Raw genomic sequence first — 16,339 nt, forward strand, 5'->3', positions numbered from 1 at the left:
GAAATTACAACAAGAAGAAACCTTACAGGAACAGGGAGGAAAACTTGTGGTGCTGGTGAATTTTAATGGGTATACGTCTTTTACTAGCACTCATTTTCAGTAAAACTTTAAAATCCGTTTTGCTGTAATTTTGGTTTTCTATGTTCAGTGCCAAATATTTCATCCTGAGTATTGCCCAACCACAACGGATTTTTTTCAGAAAGTACTCTTGAGGAATGTGCATTCTTCCATGCATTAATATTATTGAAACTGTAGTTTGTTTATTTTATTAACACGTTTATGTACCTATTATTAAAGAAAATTTAATTTTGAAACTTGAAAAAATTACTTTCTCATAAAATGAATGCATAGAACTATTGAACAATAACTTGCGAATGTGCGTAAAAATCTGGAATATGATAACTGATGTGTTAGTACTAAAAATTGGTTTTAAAAATATCATAAAAATCATATTAAAAATTCAAAAATCAGCAAGTGTAAGTGATAGAGATGCGCTTAAAATTCGGCTGAAATTGGCAAAGAAGAAGAAAAGTTAAATTCTTGGGTGAAGTCTCCCTGAAGTGTCGTGTGGCAGAAAATACAATACACATACACAGTAAGATGGCCCCATACAATATGTGAAACAACAGTATAGTGTGAGATTTAGCCTGTGTGTATTAGTGCAGTCACCAGTGACCACCAAGTTAGGCTTAGATGAAACCTTGATGTACTGAGGCACCTGAAAAGGTAGATTACTGCGAGATGTGTCAAAAAGTACAGAGACAAGTCAGTTAATTATAATTTTTACAAACAACAGATGTTAATAATGAATGTAGAAAACAGTGAAAGAGGAAAGAAATAGCGTTTTTTTGGTCTTACCTGATGCTAAAGCCAGAAATAATTATACGGTGATAAAGAATGAGCACGTACATGAAAGCTAAAGCAGATATATAAGGGACAACATCAATGAAAACAGCAACTACTAGGCGTCATAGTGTAAAAAAATTATAGGATGTACGCTGTTTGACGAGTCAGACTACAGAAGACATTGGAATAAGTAAAATACAACAAAATTCACCAGCAGAGTAAGTGCATTCGTAAAATGGGATGTGAACATAAAGGAGCCAGATGTTAAATATTACATGGCTCGTGAGAAAACACAAGACGTAACACGATTACAAAATCTTACGAGAAGATGCAGTACGCTGATAGAACGTTCCGCTTCCTACTCCGTATGAAAGCAGCAATGAGACGTAAAAAGGTAGGGGTTGAATATCTGGAATGTGTTGTGAGAGACGTCATGAGGCAATGTAGCAAAGGAAGGGGGATCAGCTTGCAGAAATAGACATCACATCTCCTAAATTACAAGCTGTGGGCTAGCGGGTGTTTTAAAGCTACACGACGAGCGCATCTACTAAACAGAAAAAATTCTTTAAATTTCGTAAAGTATGTATCAAAGATAAAGGTAACCTCTTTGGTTTTTGAAGAAGTGAATGTATCCGATAAACACAGTGTCGTGCGGTTAATAACGGGGTGAAACATCAAGGAAATTCAAAATTAAAATCTTTCGTAGAACTAAAATCACATGGAATTTGAATGCCTGAGGAAATTAACAATTACTAGAAACCACTCGCATATCTTTTGCGAAGCGGGGAACGAAGCTAGATGAGTGACAAAACTATAAAAGGAGCTGATAACTATTGCCAGCCTCAATTTTAGGAGTGCACTGAAAGTTTATAGATGGAATGAATAAAATGTTCAGTGAGAAATTTATCTATTTAATAAATATATTTGAAATATTAGCTATAAAAGATTGTAAAAATTATCTTAGTCGACGAGTATCGACGACTGACGGGATACATAACGAACGGTAGAAACAAATGAGAAGAGAACACAGGAAGCGATAACGCATACGAACGTGAGCAATTGAAGCTCGTTAAGCACTGACGCGAGATTAATGTAGAACTTCGGAAAGTCTCGTTTTGGGCACACTCTGCACAAAAATATTTGCCTTGTTGAGGACGGTGCTGTGGATATCTTAACGTTCGCCATGATGCTGGATCCCTCATCTCTTCCCCTCTGCTTCTGGCGTCCGCTAATGTTGTACAGAAGAATATATTTGAAACACAGTATTCTGGGCCACTATACGTTGTCGTTCTGTTGGCAGAAAAACAATAACTATTAGTGATAAATTTTAGTAAGCAGAAATTCGAGAAGTAAGTGTGAAACTTAAATTTTATCCTCTGCGGAAACTTGCCACTCTTACGAGGCTAAAGGTTGAGTTTTAATTATCAGTCCAAACGATGTATGAATACCACACATTGCTTCTGCTAAATAGAGCCATTTAGGCGTACCCCCAAGAAATTTCAGTGATATGTATTATTGTTAATAACGGTGTTCAACTCTCAAATAGTTCTGATGACCGTCAGTTCTCTTTCTAAGGAACAGCATGAAAGAAAAAAAAAAGTTTTATGACGAAATGATTGAGGCTCTACATGGAGCACGTAGCAAAACTACGCAAGCACTAAGCAATGTCTACTGTGCGTGCTGAACTACGAGTGTTAAGAACGGTTACCTTCTCCAGGAAACCAGTCTCCACCACAAAGAAAATATTCGTGCAAGCTACTTACGTTTCCGCTCATCTGACCATCACAATAGCTACAGCGTTAGTAAAACTGCAATTACAAACATGATAAAATTGAAATGTAACTCCGAATTCATGCTCTACTTACGGCTCTCTGCGGCAGAGATAACAGAATGAAAGTAAATCTGTTCGGGTGAAGTTTACTCACCTCAACGTAGACGGCAATAGGCGACCCGTAGCGTGCTTCTATGTTTCATCTCACACCGCGGTCTGAGCTTTTATTTGTACAGTACATTAGCGGCAATGGAAGGTGTGAGCAGGTAATAGAGAAACCACCTCTGATTTGACTGGACTTTAGAAGCTTTTAAAAGTGTAGCAAAACTGAGGGTAATTTTTAAAGGAAATGTATGTCTTTTTCTTTCTCGTCGGTGATAAATGTAGACTGATGCCACTGCACGCTTTGAGCCTCAGATGGTTTAGTGCGACCAGTTAATAGTTACGTGTGCAAGCTAGAGTCAAGATCTAAATACTACTGTATTTACCATGCAGTCGAAAACACTAAAATGCAGATCATTATTGTAATTCGCCTTAATCCTAGTTATAATAGTAGTAATAATAAATTGATGGAAGAATACTATACACAACGGAAGAGATGCCAACTCACTCGTTGAAGCGTCGACCAGCATTCTTCAAGAGTGCGGTCGTTTATAGCGGAATTCGATCTAGACTGTTGATCCATGGTAAGCACAAGAAAAACGATAGCTTCCATTATTTACAGGTAAACACATGTCACGCAAGTACACTTCTAATAGTTAGTTGAAACTACTTTTCAAAATTGTGGTAAAAATGAGACAGAGTCATCTATAATATTAGAAGCATGATTCCTTACACACTAAACACCAGAACAGTGAAAACAGTTGTTCACAGCAAAATGAAGAATTAGTATATTTAGAGCGAGAAATACAGTGAAACTAAGAATGAACCCATAGTACCTTAAATCCATTTGCAAATAGTCAGCAATTTTGAGGAAGCTGTAATTATGCACTACTGATAATATATGACTAGTTTTATAAGGATAGCACGAATGTGATGTTACTCTGCATAAAGACAAAACAGGTAAGTAAGGCACCAACACCGCAGGCGCGCCAATTTCAAAATACTGACACCCACACCAATCAACAAGAACACTGCTCGAGGCTCACGGGAGCATACAACGAGCTTTTATTTTTAAAGAGAAGAATGAAGAATACGTATTTATTCTACTGTCGTAAGTGTTTCTGGTCCTATTCAATCTTTACTTACTTGCAGGAAAGAGCTTTCAATAACCGCTAGCTTTCAGTTTCCTTACTCGTTCTCTCGTTATATCTTCCGCCGACGCGACCTGTAACCGGTGGCCGTGTCTGTATTACTATACACTGACGCTACAAGAAATCCAAATGTAGGAGTCAGAACACTGTCAGTAATGTCTCACTTACAATTCCGATTGTGCTGATGGCGGAAATGAAACAAAGGAACAACTTCAAATTAGCAGTGGGACACTTGCCCTTACTTGTCCCAAATTGTGCTACGAAAAGCCTGTTTCTGGAAAAAAAAAATTGCAAATAAAGTCTAGAAAAGGATGCATACGGTTTTACAAGTAAAGATAATAAAAGTCGAAGTATCTGGCTTGGAGAAAGGAGATTTACTTTTGCTTATAAAAATGTTACTCACAAGGGAACCTCCCCATCGCACCCCCCTCAGATTTAGTTATAAGTTGGCACAGTGGATAGCCTTGGAAAACTGAACACAGATCAATCGAGAAAACAGGAAGAAGTTGTGTGGAACTACGAAAAAAATAAGCAAAATATACAAACTGAGTAGTCCATACGCAACATAGGCAACATCAAAGAGAAGGTGAGCTCAGGAGCGTCGTGGTCCCGTGGTTAGCGTGAGTAGCTGCGGAACGAGAGGTCCTTGGTTCAAGTCTTCCCTCGACTGAAAATTTTACTGTCTTTATTTTCGCAAAGATATGATCTGCCCGTTCGTTCATTGACGTCTCTGTTAACTGTAATAAGTTTAGTGTCTGTGTTTTGCGACCGCACCGCAAAACCGTGCGATTAGTAGACGAAAGGACGTGCCTCTCCATTGGGAACCGAAAACATTTGATCGCAAGGTCATAGGTCAACCGATTCCTCCACAGGAAAACACATCTGATATATTCTATACGACACTGGTGACGGCATGTGCGTCACATGACAGGAATGTGTTGTCGGCCCACCTAACTTGTACACTTAGCGAATGGGTAAAAAGATTCTTCTACCTTGCCCGATTTAGGTTTTCTTCTGGTTATGATAATCACTCCCAAAAAAGTGATGGAAACATAAGAGTTTGTCACATAAACTGAAAATAAAAAATTAAACTTTTCACTCGAGGGAAGACTTGAACCTAGGACCTCTCGTTCCGTAGCTGCTCTCGCTAACCACGGGACCACGGCGCTCCTTGATTCCCATTGTCCTTGATGTTGCCTATGTTGCGCACGGACTACTCAGTTTGTATATTTTACTAATTTTTTTCATAGTTCCACACAACTTCTTCCTGTTTTCTCGATTGATCTGTGTTCAGTTTTTCAAGGCCTATCCACTGTGCCAACTTATGACTAAATCTGAGGGGGGTGCGATGGGGAGGTTCCCTTGTCAGTTAATCCGTCCCTTTCATGTTTTGCAGTCGTATATATGTTATTTACTTGAGTTACTCGTGTGGGTCTTAGCCATCAGGTGTGGTTACTGCCCTACAGACTAGACCCTGCGTACCCACATAATAGGACGCTTCGAATGTCAACTACATGCATTTATATAAATATTTATTTTTCCTTAAGGCACTGGCAGAACTCTGGGACAGGGGCCTCTGTATCTCGACAGTACAAATAACTGAGCCGTACACTCTATTAGGGTCCAGTGAAGACGTAACGAGTAATGTACCTCACAGCCTAAGCAAACAGATTACAGGTTAATGGAACAGAAATTGTGCAGCAAGAGTGTGAACTGTCTGGATAGCAGGACTAAGCTGTGGTCTTATCTGACTCTGACACTGGCATGCTTTCCGTTACACGGGCAGTGTGGCTTTGATTTCGCGGCGTTACTGCATTCAGCCCAGTTGCTTATCACTGCCTAGTTCCTTATCTGAGCCTTATCGGGAGGCCTCACACTGCACTCCTTGTGTTTAATGCCCTTCGCGGTGCACACAGGAATCGCACATAGTTTCATATGCCGGTTTTCTCGCTCAGTGTAGAGTCTGCAGATGTTATTTCATCCCCGATGGGTATTAAAATGAACGCTGCTGAGTGCTGTAAGATGCCTCTTACAATTACTATACTACACTACACTTAAGTATTGTTCGGAAACGCGTGGCAATCTGGCGAAGGACACCGAATCGATTATAAATTCAAATAAAATGCCCAATCACTAAATACTACTATTGCGGTATGGAAAATACTCACTTTATCCAGTTGTACAGTGGGATTCCGAAAAGGAGACTTTCGCCTGTGAAAATATTTTGCGCTAGTAAAAACTGTAAAACATCACCATTTTTTGGATTCACGTGAAAGTTAGGATACCCCAGCAAGTTAGATAGAAGGACGCCACGCCCCCAGTGCTGCTCGGAGCACCCTGTCACTTAATGATGCTTGAATATTTTACTGGAATTAATCAGTGAATGATTCGGCAATTATTATACTCAAACAGAACAGAGACTATTTGCTCTGCTGTGTATGCGCTCGCCTTCATTACGGAAAGAAAGCTAACCTATTTCGCTGTTCTAAGTTCGGGAATCGGAATGACATATCTCACTGCCCAGCGCTACTTTACCGATTATTTTCTTATCCACCGAGCTTTACCGCTAAAATTCACCCGATGAATCATTTCTTTCCATTGTTTACTATTTACTGTAATGAAGCAGTGCTGTCCGCAATCGCGAATTTTTTTAAGACCTTGCGAGGAAGTATCGCCCAAAAATTTGGTCCACAGTTTCAGTAACTTCATGGCCGATTCATGTAAAAGTTACTTGACGTCCTGCAATGTTTGCAGATGTTTTTCGCGCATTAATGATAATCTTGTCATTATCAGTATATAATCCACTTCAAGTTAGTCGTCATCAAAAGGAAGCGATTATCAGCATATAATCCAGTTCAAGTTAGTCGTCATTAAAACGAAATCAAAAGAACAGTTAAGTGGGGTAAAGTGCCTGAAATTAAATTACGCAGCTAACGTGAGATAAATCGTCATTCACTGACGCGTTTTTCAGATGTATTTATTTTTCTTTCCTTTAGACGAGCGCAAAGATCTAGTAAGAGATGACCTTACGATAGCAAAACATGGACGTTCTCTTCCGAAATGCCAAAGTGGCTTCCTAGATTGTTTATCTTCTTCCCACTGTACCAGAAAAGTGCTAGCAGAACTAGACTCTCAGAACAATATCCTACCGACAGGATAGTACCTGTCGTTATTGTTTTATACAGTGTAAAAGTTTTAATCGGGGGAGAAATGAAACACAGAAATTTAATTAAGGTGGCTGTTGCATGTAAGCCTTTAGGAATAATATATAGTTTTTTCTGAGTGATATAAACAATAATTTTTAATGGTATAAAGCGGACACTAAAGTATGTCTTTTTGTACGAAACTCGTAGGACGGTAGTTATAATGTGTAATAGCAGCTGGTAGCTGTGGATCCGTGTTTCACTGAGCATTTTTAATTTTCATGTACTGTCTTGCATGGTTTTGACGTATGTCCTGTAAATATTTTACAAAATTAAAAGGCTGATCACTTGGATGACTGCGGTAGTTTCAGCTGCTACTATCTGTATAGATAATAGGAACAATAATTCTTTGTTCACAGTTGTCCTTGATTAGCAGTAAACGATAATACCAAATATATTGTTAATATTTGCAGGCATCCTTTCTCAGTTGCTGTTCCAGTGCTGTTTGCCTTGTACATAAGAACGGCTATTACTCCTCGTATGGAACTGAATTTTATTTTTTGTTATCTCCTACAAACAGAAATAAAATTCAGTTGCAAAATACAAGTATTCTTATGCACAAAATAAACAGCAATAATAGCGAATCTAGATTTCGCTTTCTTGCATACAAGAAACAGAGATTTTAAGACAGAATATTTCAGTAAGTATTTTATAATTAGTGGGTATCGTGGTGTGATAAGTTATGACTTGGCTAGGCGAGCGATACACGAGGGAGGCAGACTCGGAAAAACTATATCGAATAGTTTCTCTCAACTTGTGGATGACAACGTTCCTTCTTGCTAAATTGAAAATGAACTCTACTCCACGAACTATAATACAAATCGCCCGATAGCTAAAAGTACATTCGTGTCGGAACAGTTATTGAGCGCGACCTTGTGTTTTTAAGGGCCTACGATGTCACTCCGTCCCGATTTTTGACTCGCGGTCTGTGATCTGTCAGAAGAAAAGAGGACGGGCGCTGTTTACAAGATGATGGATGAGTTCTACAAAGTTGAAGTACAGAAAGCAAATACAATAACTCTCGAGTCATAAAAATCAGAACTAAGTGCCTGACGTGAACATTAATAACGAAACGAGTTTTCTCAAATATTATTTTCCTTCGAGTGAAATCTGTACGAGCACTGTTCTTTCCAGAATTATCAAGGTTGCGGAAATAAGGATTATATATTATTTCGATGAAAACAAAAACAAAATTACCCTTAGTCCACCGTGAAACTGTATTATTTTTGGTTGGTGTAATATCGAGTTTAAATTATATGTCAAAACTGGAGATAAACTTTAGGGGTGTCGTTAGTGTACCCAGTTTTATTTTTATTCTCAAACAACCGACCAGGACGTAGTAATGCGTCCCACTAAATGGCTAGATCTCTCACCGTTTCTGATGTATACGTATACATGTTTTCATATGCTCAAATAAAAATTCGGAAAATTCGCCGTTGTCACTTTTCTCATTACAGTCCTTATTACAAATGTACGAATCCATGTTATTGGAAATGCTCTTGTTTGAACGGCGCGCATTGAATTTCAGTTTCATTTACGAAAACCTCAACAGGCGTGCAATCTAAACAACAGTTAATCCTTTGTTGCTGTATACAAATTCTTGCAAAGGAGAGAAGAAGTAGGAAGGCAGCTGAAAAAGGGGGGGGGTGAGGAGGAGGAGGAGGAGGAGGAGGAGGAGGAGGAGAGGGAGGGGAGCAATGTGAATCACATTTTGGGCTTCACGCAGTTTTTGAAAGCCGTCGGAGGAAATTGAATTCGTGGAGGCTGCGGGTGGACTCAATCACGTTACTATTACAAGGCATAGTCAATATCCGGCCTCCCCTGAGAACATAATTTAGTAATAATTGACGGAAAGGCGGTCGCGCGGCTACGCCGACAGCCGTCCGCTTCGAATTTCTTTTTAAATTTCTTCCGCGTATGGTTACCTTCACAGGAAGCAGCTTCTTACAAAACGGATCTTTCAAATTTCGTTAGATAAGACTGGTTATACAACTGTCAAACTTATAAACGGACAAGATGCAAATATTTACGACGTCAAAGGGTCAAACATTAGACGTTACATGGTAACTGGGAAGATGAACACGGTTTCTGTATTTAGCCTTTATTTCAAGTTTTTAGCACTTTTTTTTTAACGGACAACGATGTGTTGTTCGAATTTTGGTTTTGGTAATATAACACGATTACCAAATGCGATTGTGAGGACGAAAACATGCTGATAGAAAAGAGTTACGATGTAAAAAACAATTTGATATACTTCTCACGAGTTGAAGTACAAAAACTGTTAATAGTACACTTAGGGTAACGGACCGTGACGGGTAATCAAAGTTATTTTTAATGAAGCAGATCACCAGGTAAGAGTAAATACTTATATCCCACTGTCCCATTAGGGGTGGTTCTGATACCCCCGCGTTCTAAAAGTGTTACATATGTTAGATACAGCAAAAATTGCCTCGGAAAATGTTTGCTTAAGGAACGTCAAATCCAAATAGGTGTACGGGTGAGAGGGTGGCATGGCAGGTGTGGTACTGAAATGAAGCTGCACGTGTGGCCTGGAACGCGGGTTGGGGGGGGGGGGGGGATGGGGAGGGAACGGAGCCGGACCAGCTCCGCGAGACGCGTGCTGCTCGGGCCACGCAGCGCGCTCGACTGCGGCCACGGCGCGTCTCTACGGCGGCATCGCTATCCGCGCATGCGCACTCGCGCCCACAGCACGCGCCTCGACAACACACCCTCACCCTCCTCTTCAGATTTTGCCCGTTTTAGCGCGCTCCCTTACTATTTCGAACGGAACTCAGATGCGATGCGAATTTCCGCGATAGTCGAATACGTTACGGAAAGCTTTTGTGGTAGTATCACCAACTGTTCACCTAAATTCTACGCTGCGTCTCGTCCCGGATTATCTGACACGATTAAAATTTAATTAATCTTCCAAAGTTGTTTAAATACCCGTCCACTATTCTCTTTATTTTATCACAAGGCTATAATGAGGTGACCTCTGTCCTAAAATGATGACCGTATCCGTGATTATTATGCACTAGGATGACGTCAACACGACTAGGAATTCCACTATTGTCATTTCGCTTCAGGCGTTCACGGTTCCAAAGTCCCAACCCACGAGGTCCCTAAGCCTCACCTTAACTGGTTAAGATGAAAGGAATTTATCTCGTGTACTTTTTCTGAGCAGGATGAATGCGTATATTTATTCATAATGCTCATCAGTGGGTGATGAACATATTGACGATTGTCACCTTCACTGCGTATCATAGTTCCTGTTGCTATTATCGTCTCCTCTTCTAGTATGGGGACTGGAAAATTATTGTTAAATGAGAGGAGCATTGCAGCTGAAATTTGTGGTTGGCGTTAACAAGATTATTGCACTGGCAAGAGTACTGCTTTTGTTATCGCTCTGTGTACAATAGTTTCAGGACCCCTTGAGGTCTCACTACACTTATCTCTTGTCATTTTTAATGAATGTGGGCTCTGAAAGTGTCGGGGATCCGGGAATGCTACATCGCTCTTCCCGTACTTACTGCTCCTCAGGACAGCGCATTTCTAAGTTGCCATCAATTAGGAAACAATTGAAAAGAATAAAAAAAGATTAGGGTTTAAGGTACCGTCAATGATGCGGTCATTACAGGTGGAGCACGAGCATAGATTGGGGAAAAGTGGAAACCACGCTGGCACTCGTCCTAAGTGATTCAGAGGAACCACGGGTAGTTGCCGTTCTGGGATATGAACCCCATTCCTCCTGAACGTGGGTCCTGCGTATTACCACGGCTCTACGTCAGTTCAAGGCCGAAATAACATTCTTACGTATGTTCCGAGTCCCCTCATCCAACCAGATTTTTAATCAACTGAGGTCTGGACTGTTGGGGGCACGAACAGTTTTCTGTGTTCCTGCCACACAATAGTCGCAGTACCGCATAATCACAGTTATCACTACAGGCTCCTTCTGCATTCAGTCCACAATTATAAAACTGTACTCACGATCGACAGTAACTGTTTTCTCAAAATTCCGCGAAATTACACGAGAACGCATCAATCCATTTTTTCATCTGGTGTGTTCAAAGTCCACTTTACATTTTTATGATGTATGGATTACATATCCAGTTTTACGTTCGTTTTCCATTTTATATGGCTGTGTGACGGATGGGTTGCATACCCAGCTACTCTTACACAATCTGATTATGCCCCAAAAGGGTGAAAAACGTTGTTGCTATCAAATAACTTCACTACCAAGGCTGTTTTTAGTCTGAATTTTTTTATTTTTATTTTTAGTGTTCCTAATATATATCCTCGACCGGCCAACAACAAGGTACTTTTATTAGAATGTCGCTTCAAAGAGTTGGCAGTGGCGATTCCCAATTGTGTTTGGTCGATAGTAACATTTGAACTGCCTGTAATTTATCGGTTCCACATCACATATGTTAGGAGAGTAAATTTTTGCAAAAAATGCTTCAACGGTATTGTTTTTCATTTGGTGGTTATACAGCTTGCGAGAAAACATCAAAAAGTGTTCCCCCGTAGCAGTGCCCCTGCAAGTCATTCGATTGTGGAACATTTATTAACGGCGCTTCATCTCTCCATTGTTTTGAATGATCTACTTTTACATGGACTGTGTAATTTGTAAAATGACTATCGTTGGTCTCTATTCCCGAGTTTTGCACCTGCATCGATGCATGTAATTTCGTCATTATGGCCGTTACGCAGTGGAGGGTAGCTTCGCTAAGGTTACCCACATTGCTTCTTGAACGGACAGAAATACAGCTAGCATTCTTAAATTATGACTCGTGTCAACATAACTTGCTATTAATTTCACGACGAACAGTAAGTATTTCAAGACATATTAGAATAGAAAATTTCTAGTGAAAATATTTACAGGAACTTAACAGAGTACAAGGTACAAGGGACTTTTTGATCTCTCGCAGTCCCAACGATATCACCCTCGTAAAAACAACACCAAGTCTAAGGGAAAACAAAACCGCGCAGAAATATGTTTCGGAGTTTTTAAGAATTTAGTTCGAGCTGCCCGTAATTATTGCATTTTTCGATATGCATAATTTAACACTCGGTTTGAAGTTGGCGGATGCAGAACCGACGACTGCAATTTTCCGATGGACATTTGCTAATCGCTTATTAACTTCATTAATCATGAATGCCTTTTAGAGCTGCAGCTACTTTCACTGATGACGACATCAACAGCATTCGTAATTCGATAAAACGCTCGTGCCATCGTTCAAAAAAATTTTGATCGTCACTGCTCCGTAATTGTGTGGCGCGGTTTGACGGTGTTATTAGGAGGTAGTTAGCAAGACCATGTCGTTTTGCACCAGTCGTCAATCTCGGCTTCCCATAAAATTATTTATATTGACGGAAGAAACTGTTTCGGTTATTAGCACAGCGGAGCCTCCTGTGTTATCCGGACATCACGTCTGTTGCAAAAGTACCGTTCCGTGCCGCCCTCTCTCCCCAGGTTCGATATTAGTTCTTCACATTTTTTTGTGAAAGTGGGCGAAAAACTAAACAAAGTACAAGAGACTGTGTGATCTCTTGCAGTCCCAATAACATCACCCTCACAAAAACAACTCCAAGCCCCAAGAGAAAACGAAACCGCTCTCGGCTATGTTTCGGAGTTCTAGGAATTTAGTTTGAGGTGTCTGTAATTACTGTATTCTTTTTAAATAATAAAAGCATCACTAAGTTATTTGAGATAGTTTGGCGTTTTCATTATACTCTTTCCACGAGTAACATTCAGTGGCAGTAATTTAGCATGTATTAAATATTGGGCACGTCTTTTTATTCAGAATTGTCCTTCTGAATTTTAATCTCTCCGTCGTTGTTGATGATGGCGGGGTCACGCAGCCGCTATGTATTTCACTACGTGGAAAATTACAGAGTCCTTCAGGCTGCACGTTACTTATGTTGATCATTGAGACAACAGAAATGATCGTTTTAGGAATAATCGTTATAGTATCACATGTACCTGTACAAAACAAAAGAATCATAAGAAAACATCAGAAAAAACTATCTTCCTCGTTTTTAACAAAAAGTTACAATGTGGAAAACGTAATACAAAAATAACATGAGTCAAAAAATTGCTACCTTCGTTACAGTCTGAAATGTATAGTTATTCTCTTTCAAAAGTAGGCATAAAAATAGAAAATAACGGTAATAATAAAAAGATATAAAAAATGTAAATTCTTTTAGATATTTTTTGCCGAGTTATGTCATTATATGAAAAATCTAAGGTATCCGTGGCGGGTATATTACGTTGCGAAAACTGTCTTTTGCCTAGAGCTCTTTTGCTTCAACGCATTATTATTATTTTTTTATGTACCGTTTCACTACTCTTCCGATAGCCCATTAAATACAGTAATGATGAAAATTTTTTTATTCAGTAGTAACACTCGTCTTGAAACGATAATAATAATGACAAATATATGAAATACTATATACGGTAAATGACGTTACGTATAAAACCGCGTGGGACTTTTCGTCGTCATCGACAAACACTATAAAACTTCATCTTTGTTGAAGTAGCCGCGTGCAGCTAAGCAATGAAAACACGAATAGCATATCACACAAGTGGCGATATTTGACAGTAACAGAGAACTCATTTTGAATCGCTTTTCTTTTTAAATCTTAAAATTTATTGCAAAGTGAGCAACGACATCCATTCCGAAAAGAGCCATTTTAACTGTTATGGAAACAAAAATTCATCTGAAATTATATCTAAATTGTAAGAAACGGATAAATAGTTAAGCTAAAATATTATTCCAAGACGTTCTGTACGTATTAACAGCTTTTTTTCGAAATACGGGAGCATCGTCTACGCTCTGCAGTGTTAGCATCTCAGTGTATGCAGTTTCAAAAATTCTGAAAGACCTACATTATGAAAACAATTAACTATATAGTTTCGTTCTTTTTCTTCCCTTGTTTCACTCCGAATACTTTTGCTTCATTCAGTTAAAATAATGACCTTTTTTTTTCTCAAAAGCAAACGTCAGCGGAAGTCGACAGCTCTGTTTGACAGTTTCTGCTGGTGAAACAAAGTACTGCTTATAAAATGTACTATTGTAAATACAGTGGAACTCAATATTATCGCGAGCTGAAAACTGTGCGTACAAAAATTTCAGTATTGGAGCTCAGAGAACCTGAAATAGTGAATATTTCAGAGTTATGTATGTAACTACTGCTTATAAAACGAACTGGCATTACTATTGTAAATACAGTTGAACTCAATGTTAACGCGAGCTGAAAACTATGCGTGCAAAATTTCAGTACTGGAGATCAGAGAATCTAAAATAGTGAATATTTCAGAATTATGTATGTAAGAGTTTTGTCATCTGTATAAATAAAACGTTAATTTTGTAACATGACATACAGTTCGCTAGATATTAGGTGATTCTATTACACAGATTTAGCTACAGTGAACGGGACATTATACTGCGTCTAATTCTAGTTTTAAAATAATAAAAACCGTACAACAAACATTGCTTGCAACATGTATTAGCAGAAATTGTATCATAGAGTCGAGTAAATTCAAAATGATCTTAGAAAACTTGAACTCTGACTGGATAATAATTGCATATTGATCTTATTAGGTGTATTTTCTGGAACAAGTGACTAGGCGTATATTTTCTAATTTAAAAATCTTACTAGCATGCTCTCTTAGATATGACAAGAAGCGCTGTTTAACAGACTCTTCTTACAATTGATACAGAAAAGAAAACAATTGGGATTTTTAGATTTACTGATATGTTTCTGTCGCTTTGCCGAATAAGTGATAGGGTATTATTATTACTGACAAACAATCAAGCAGGAAAAATGTAATATTATTTATAGAGCTATCATAATGCTGCAGCAATACAAACGTGACTAGCACGTTCTTCACATTAAATATAGGATTGTCTTTTATAAATATATGAGATGTTTAGAAGCTAGCGAAATATAATAAAATCGCATTGCACAAACTATACTAACAGGTGCTAACAGAACAACTAAAGGATAAGGATACCATGGAAGCAATAATTGTATAGGGGCCTAGCTGTCTGTCTTCCTCTTCTCTACTATCAGGTGAAAGGATAGTTCTTTGTCACACTATTTTATTTATCAAAATAAAAAAATTGTTCAAAAATTTTATAGCGTTATAGTACCAGATTTCCGATATTATATTAAATATTGCAGCTACAAGCAACACTCTACAATAGTAAAGCGAACGTCGCAGAAGAGCTCGGAACACTACAAAAACCGTTCTGCGTTTTCTCTCCCGTCGCGCGCACAGCACGAGGAAATTTTGCCGGAACATTGTTTTCATATGACAAGATTCTACTATTCGCGATATATTCAAATTGTACGAAGCGAAATGCTACACACTAAAATCTACGCAAAATATTTTATGCCTAGTTCTAAACTTTAGCAAGTTTCCTTGACAGTGTGTCATCGGTAAGAATTTCATTTCCCCACAGAGTCATCAGAAAATCAAATTTAAATTTCATATGCACTAGGTACAAAATTACTACAGTGGAATTTTATCAGGGTTTCGTATTGAAAATCAAATTCCGTCAAGCGTCTCTAGACTGCTGACGTATTTTATTGCGAGAAAGCGCAATCTGACAGTACTTTTTGATGCAAAGCGCGTGACATATCTAAAAAGTAAGAATACTGCTAACTCATCTAAGCTTACCGGCATGCATTGAAATTGTAGTTCGCTTCATAAACACTGCATGATTGGTGACAGCATAAAACTAAATAGTATTTGATTCCGGGTATCTAAAACTCAACAAAATTCTGCAGGTATGTCAAGAGCGATGATTAAAAACCAGAGTTTACGTCACTCAGAACTATAAAATAATTTCCCCTATGTCAAGACCACAAATATTACAAAAGTTTTAATTATTTGATTTCCTGTCTAACGACAGAGCGTCAACACACGGGGGGTCTGCAGCAAATTGGGATGTCAGACCAGATTCGGTATTCTCCGCTTATTTTCTTATTAAATTTTAGATCTCATTTATTGAAACTAAGTTCTCTTCCTTAATAACGGTAGAACACTTCACAACGTGTAAACATGGCACACTTTTCACTGAATATGAGTCGGCTGATTCGACGCAAAACGACAGAGTAAACTAGTTTTGTAAGCTCATTTCGTATATTACGATAGTACATTATTCGTATAATGTTTGCAGAATAAAATGCGCAGCTATAAAATAAAAATATACCGAACTCAAGATGAAAATTTCGGCCTATGTGCTTCTGTGCGTGTG

At 38.7% G+C, this 16,339-nt stretch overlaps 1 protein-coding gene across 1 annotated transcript in view; it reads right to left on the reverse strand.

Annotated features, from left to right (window-relative positions):
* The window catches only part of LOC126249004 (uncharacterized), a 536,950-nt gene that overhangs the window by 291,008 nt on the left and 229,603 nt on the right, over positions 1 to 16,339 (reverse strand). The window contains exon 6 of the mRNA XM_049950589.1: positions 3,204 to 3,290. Coding sequence (XP_049806546.1) covers positions 3,204 to 3,290 — 87 coding nt within the window. The remainder of the gene's footprint in view (positions 1 to 3,203; positions 3,291 to 16,339) is intronic.

This window comes from Schistocerca nitens, chromosome 3, assembly GCF_023898315.1.
Source record: "Schistocerca nitens isolate TAMUIC-IGC-003100 chromosome 3, iqSchNite1.1, whole genome shotgun sequence".
Taxonomy (NCBI): domain Eukaryota; kingdom Metazoa; phylum Arthropoda; class Insecta; order Orthoptera; family Acrididae; genus Schistocerca; species Schistocerca nitens.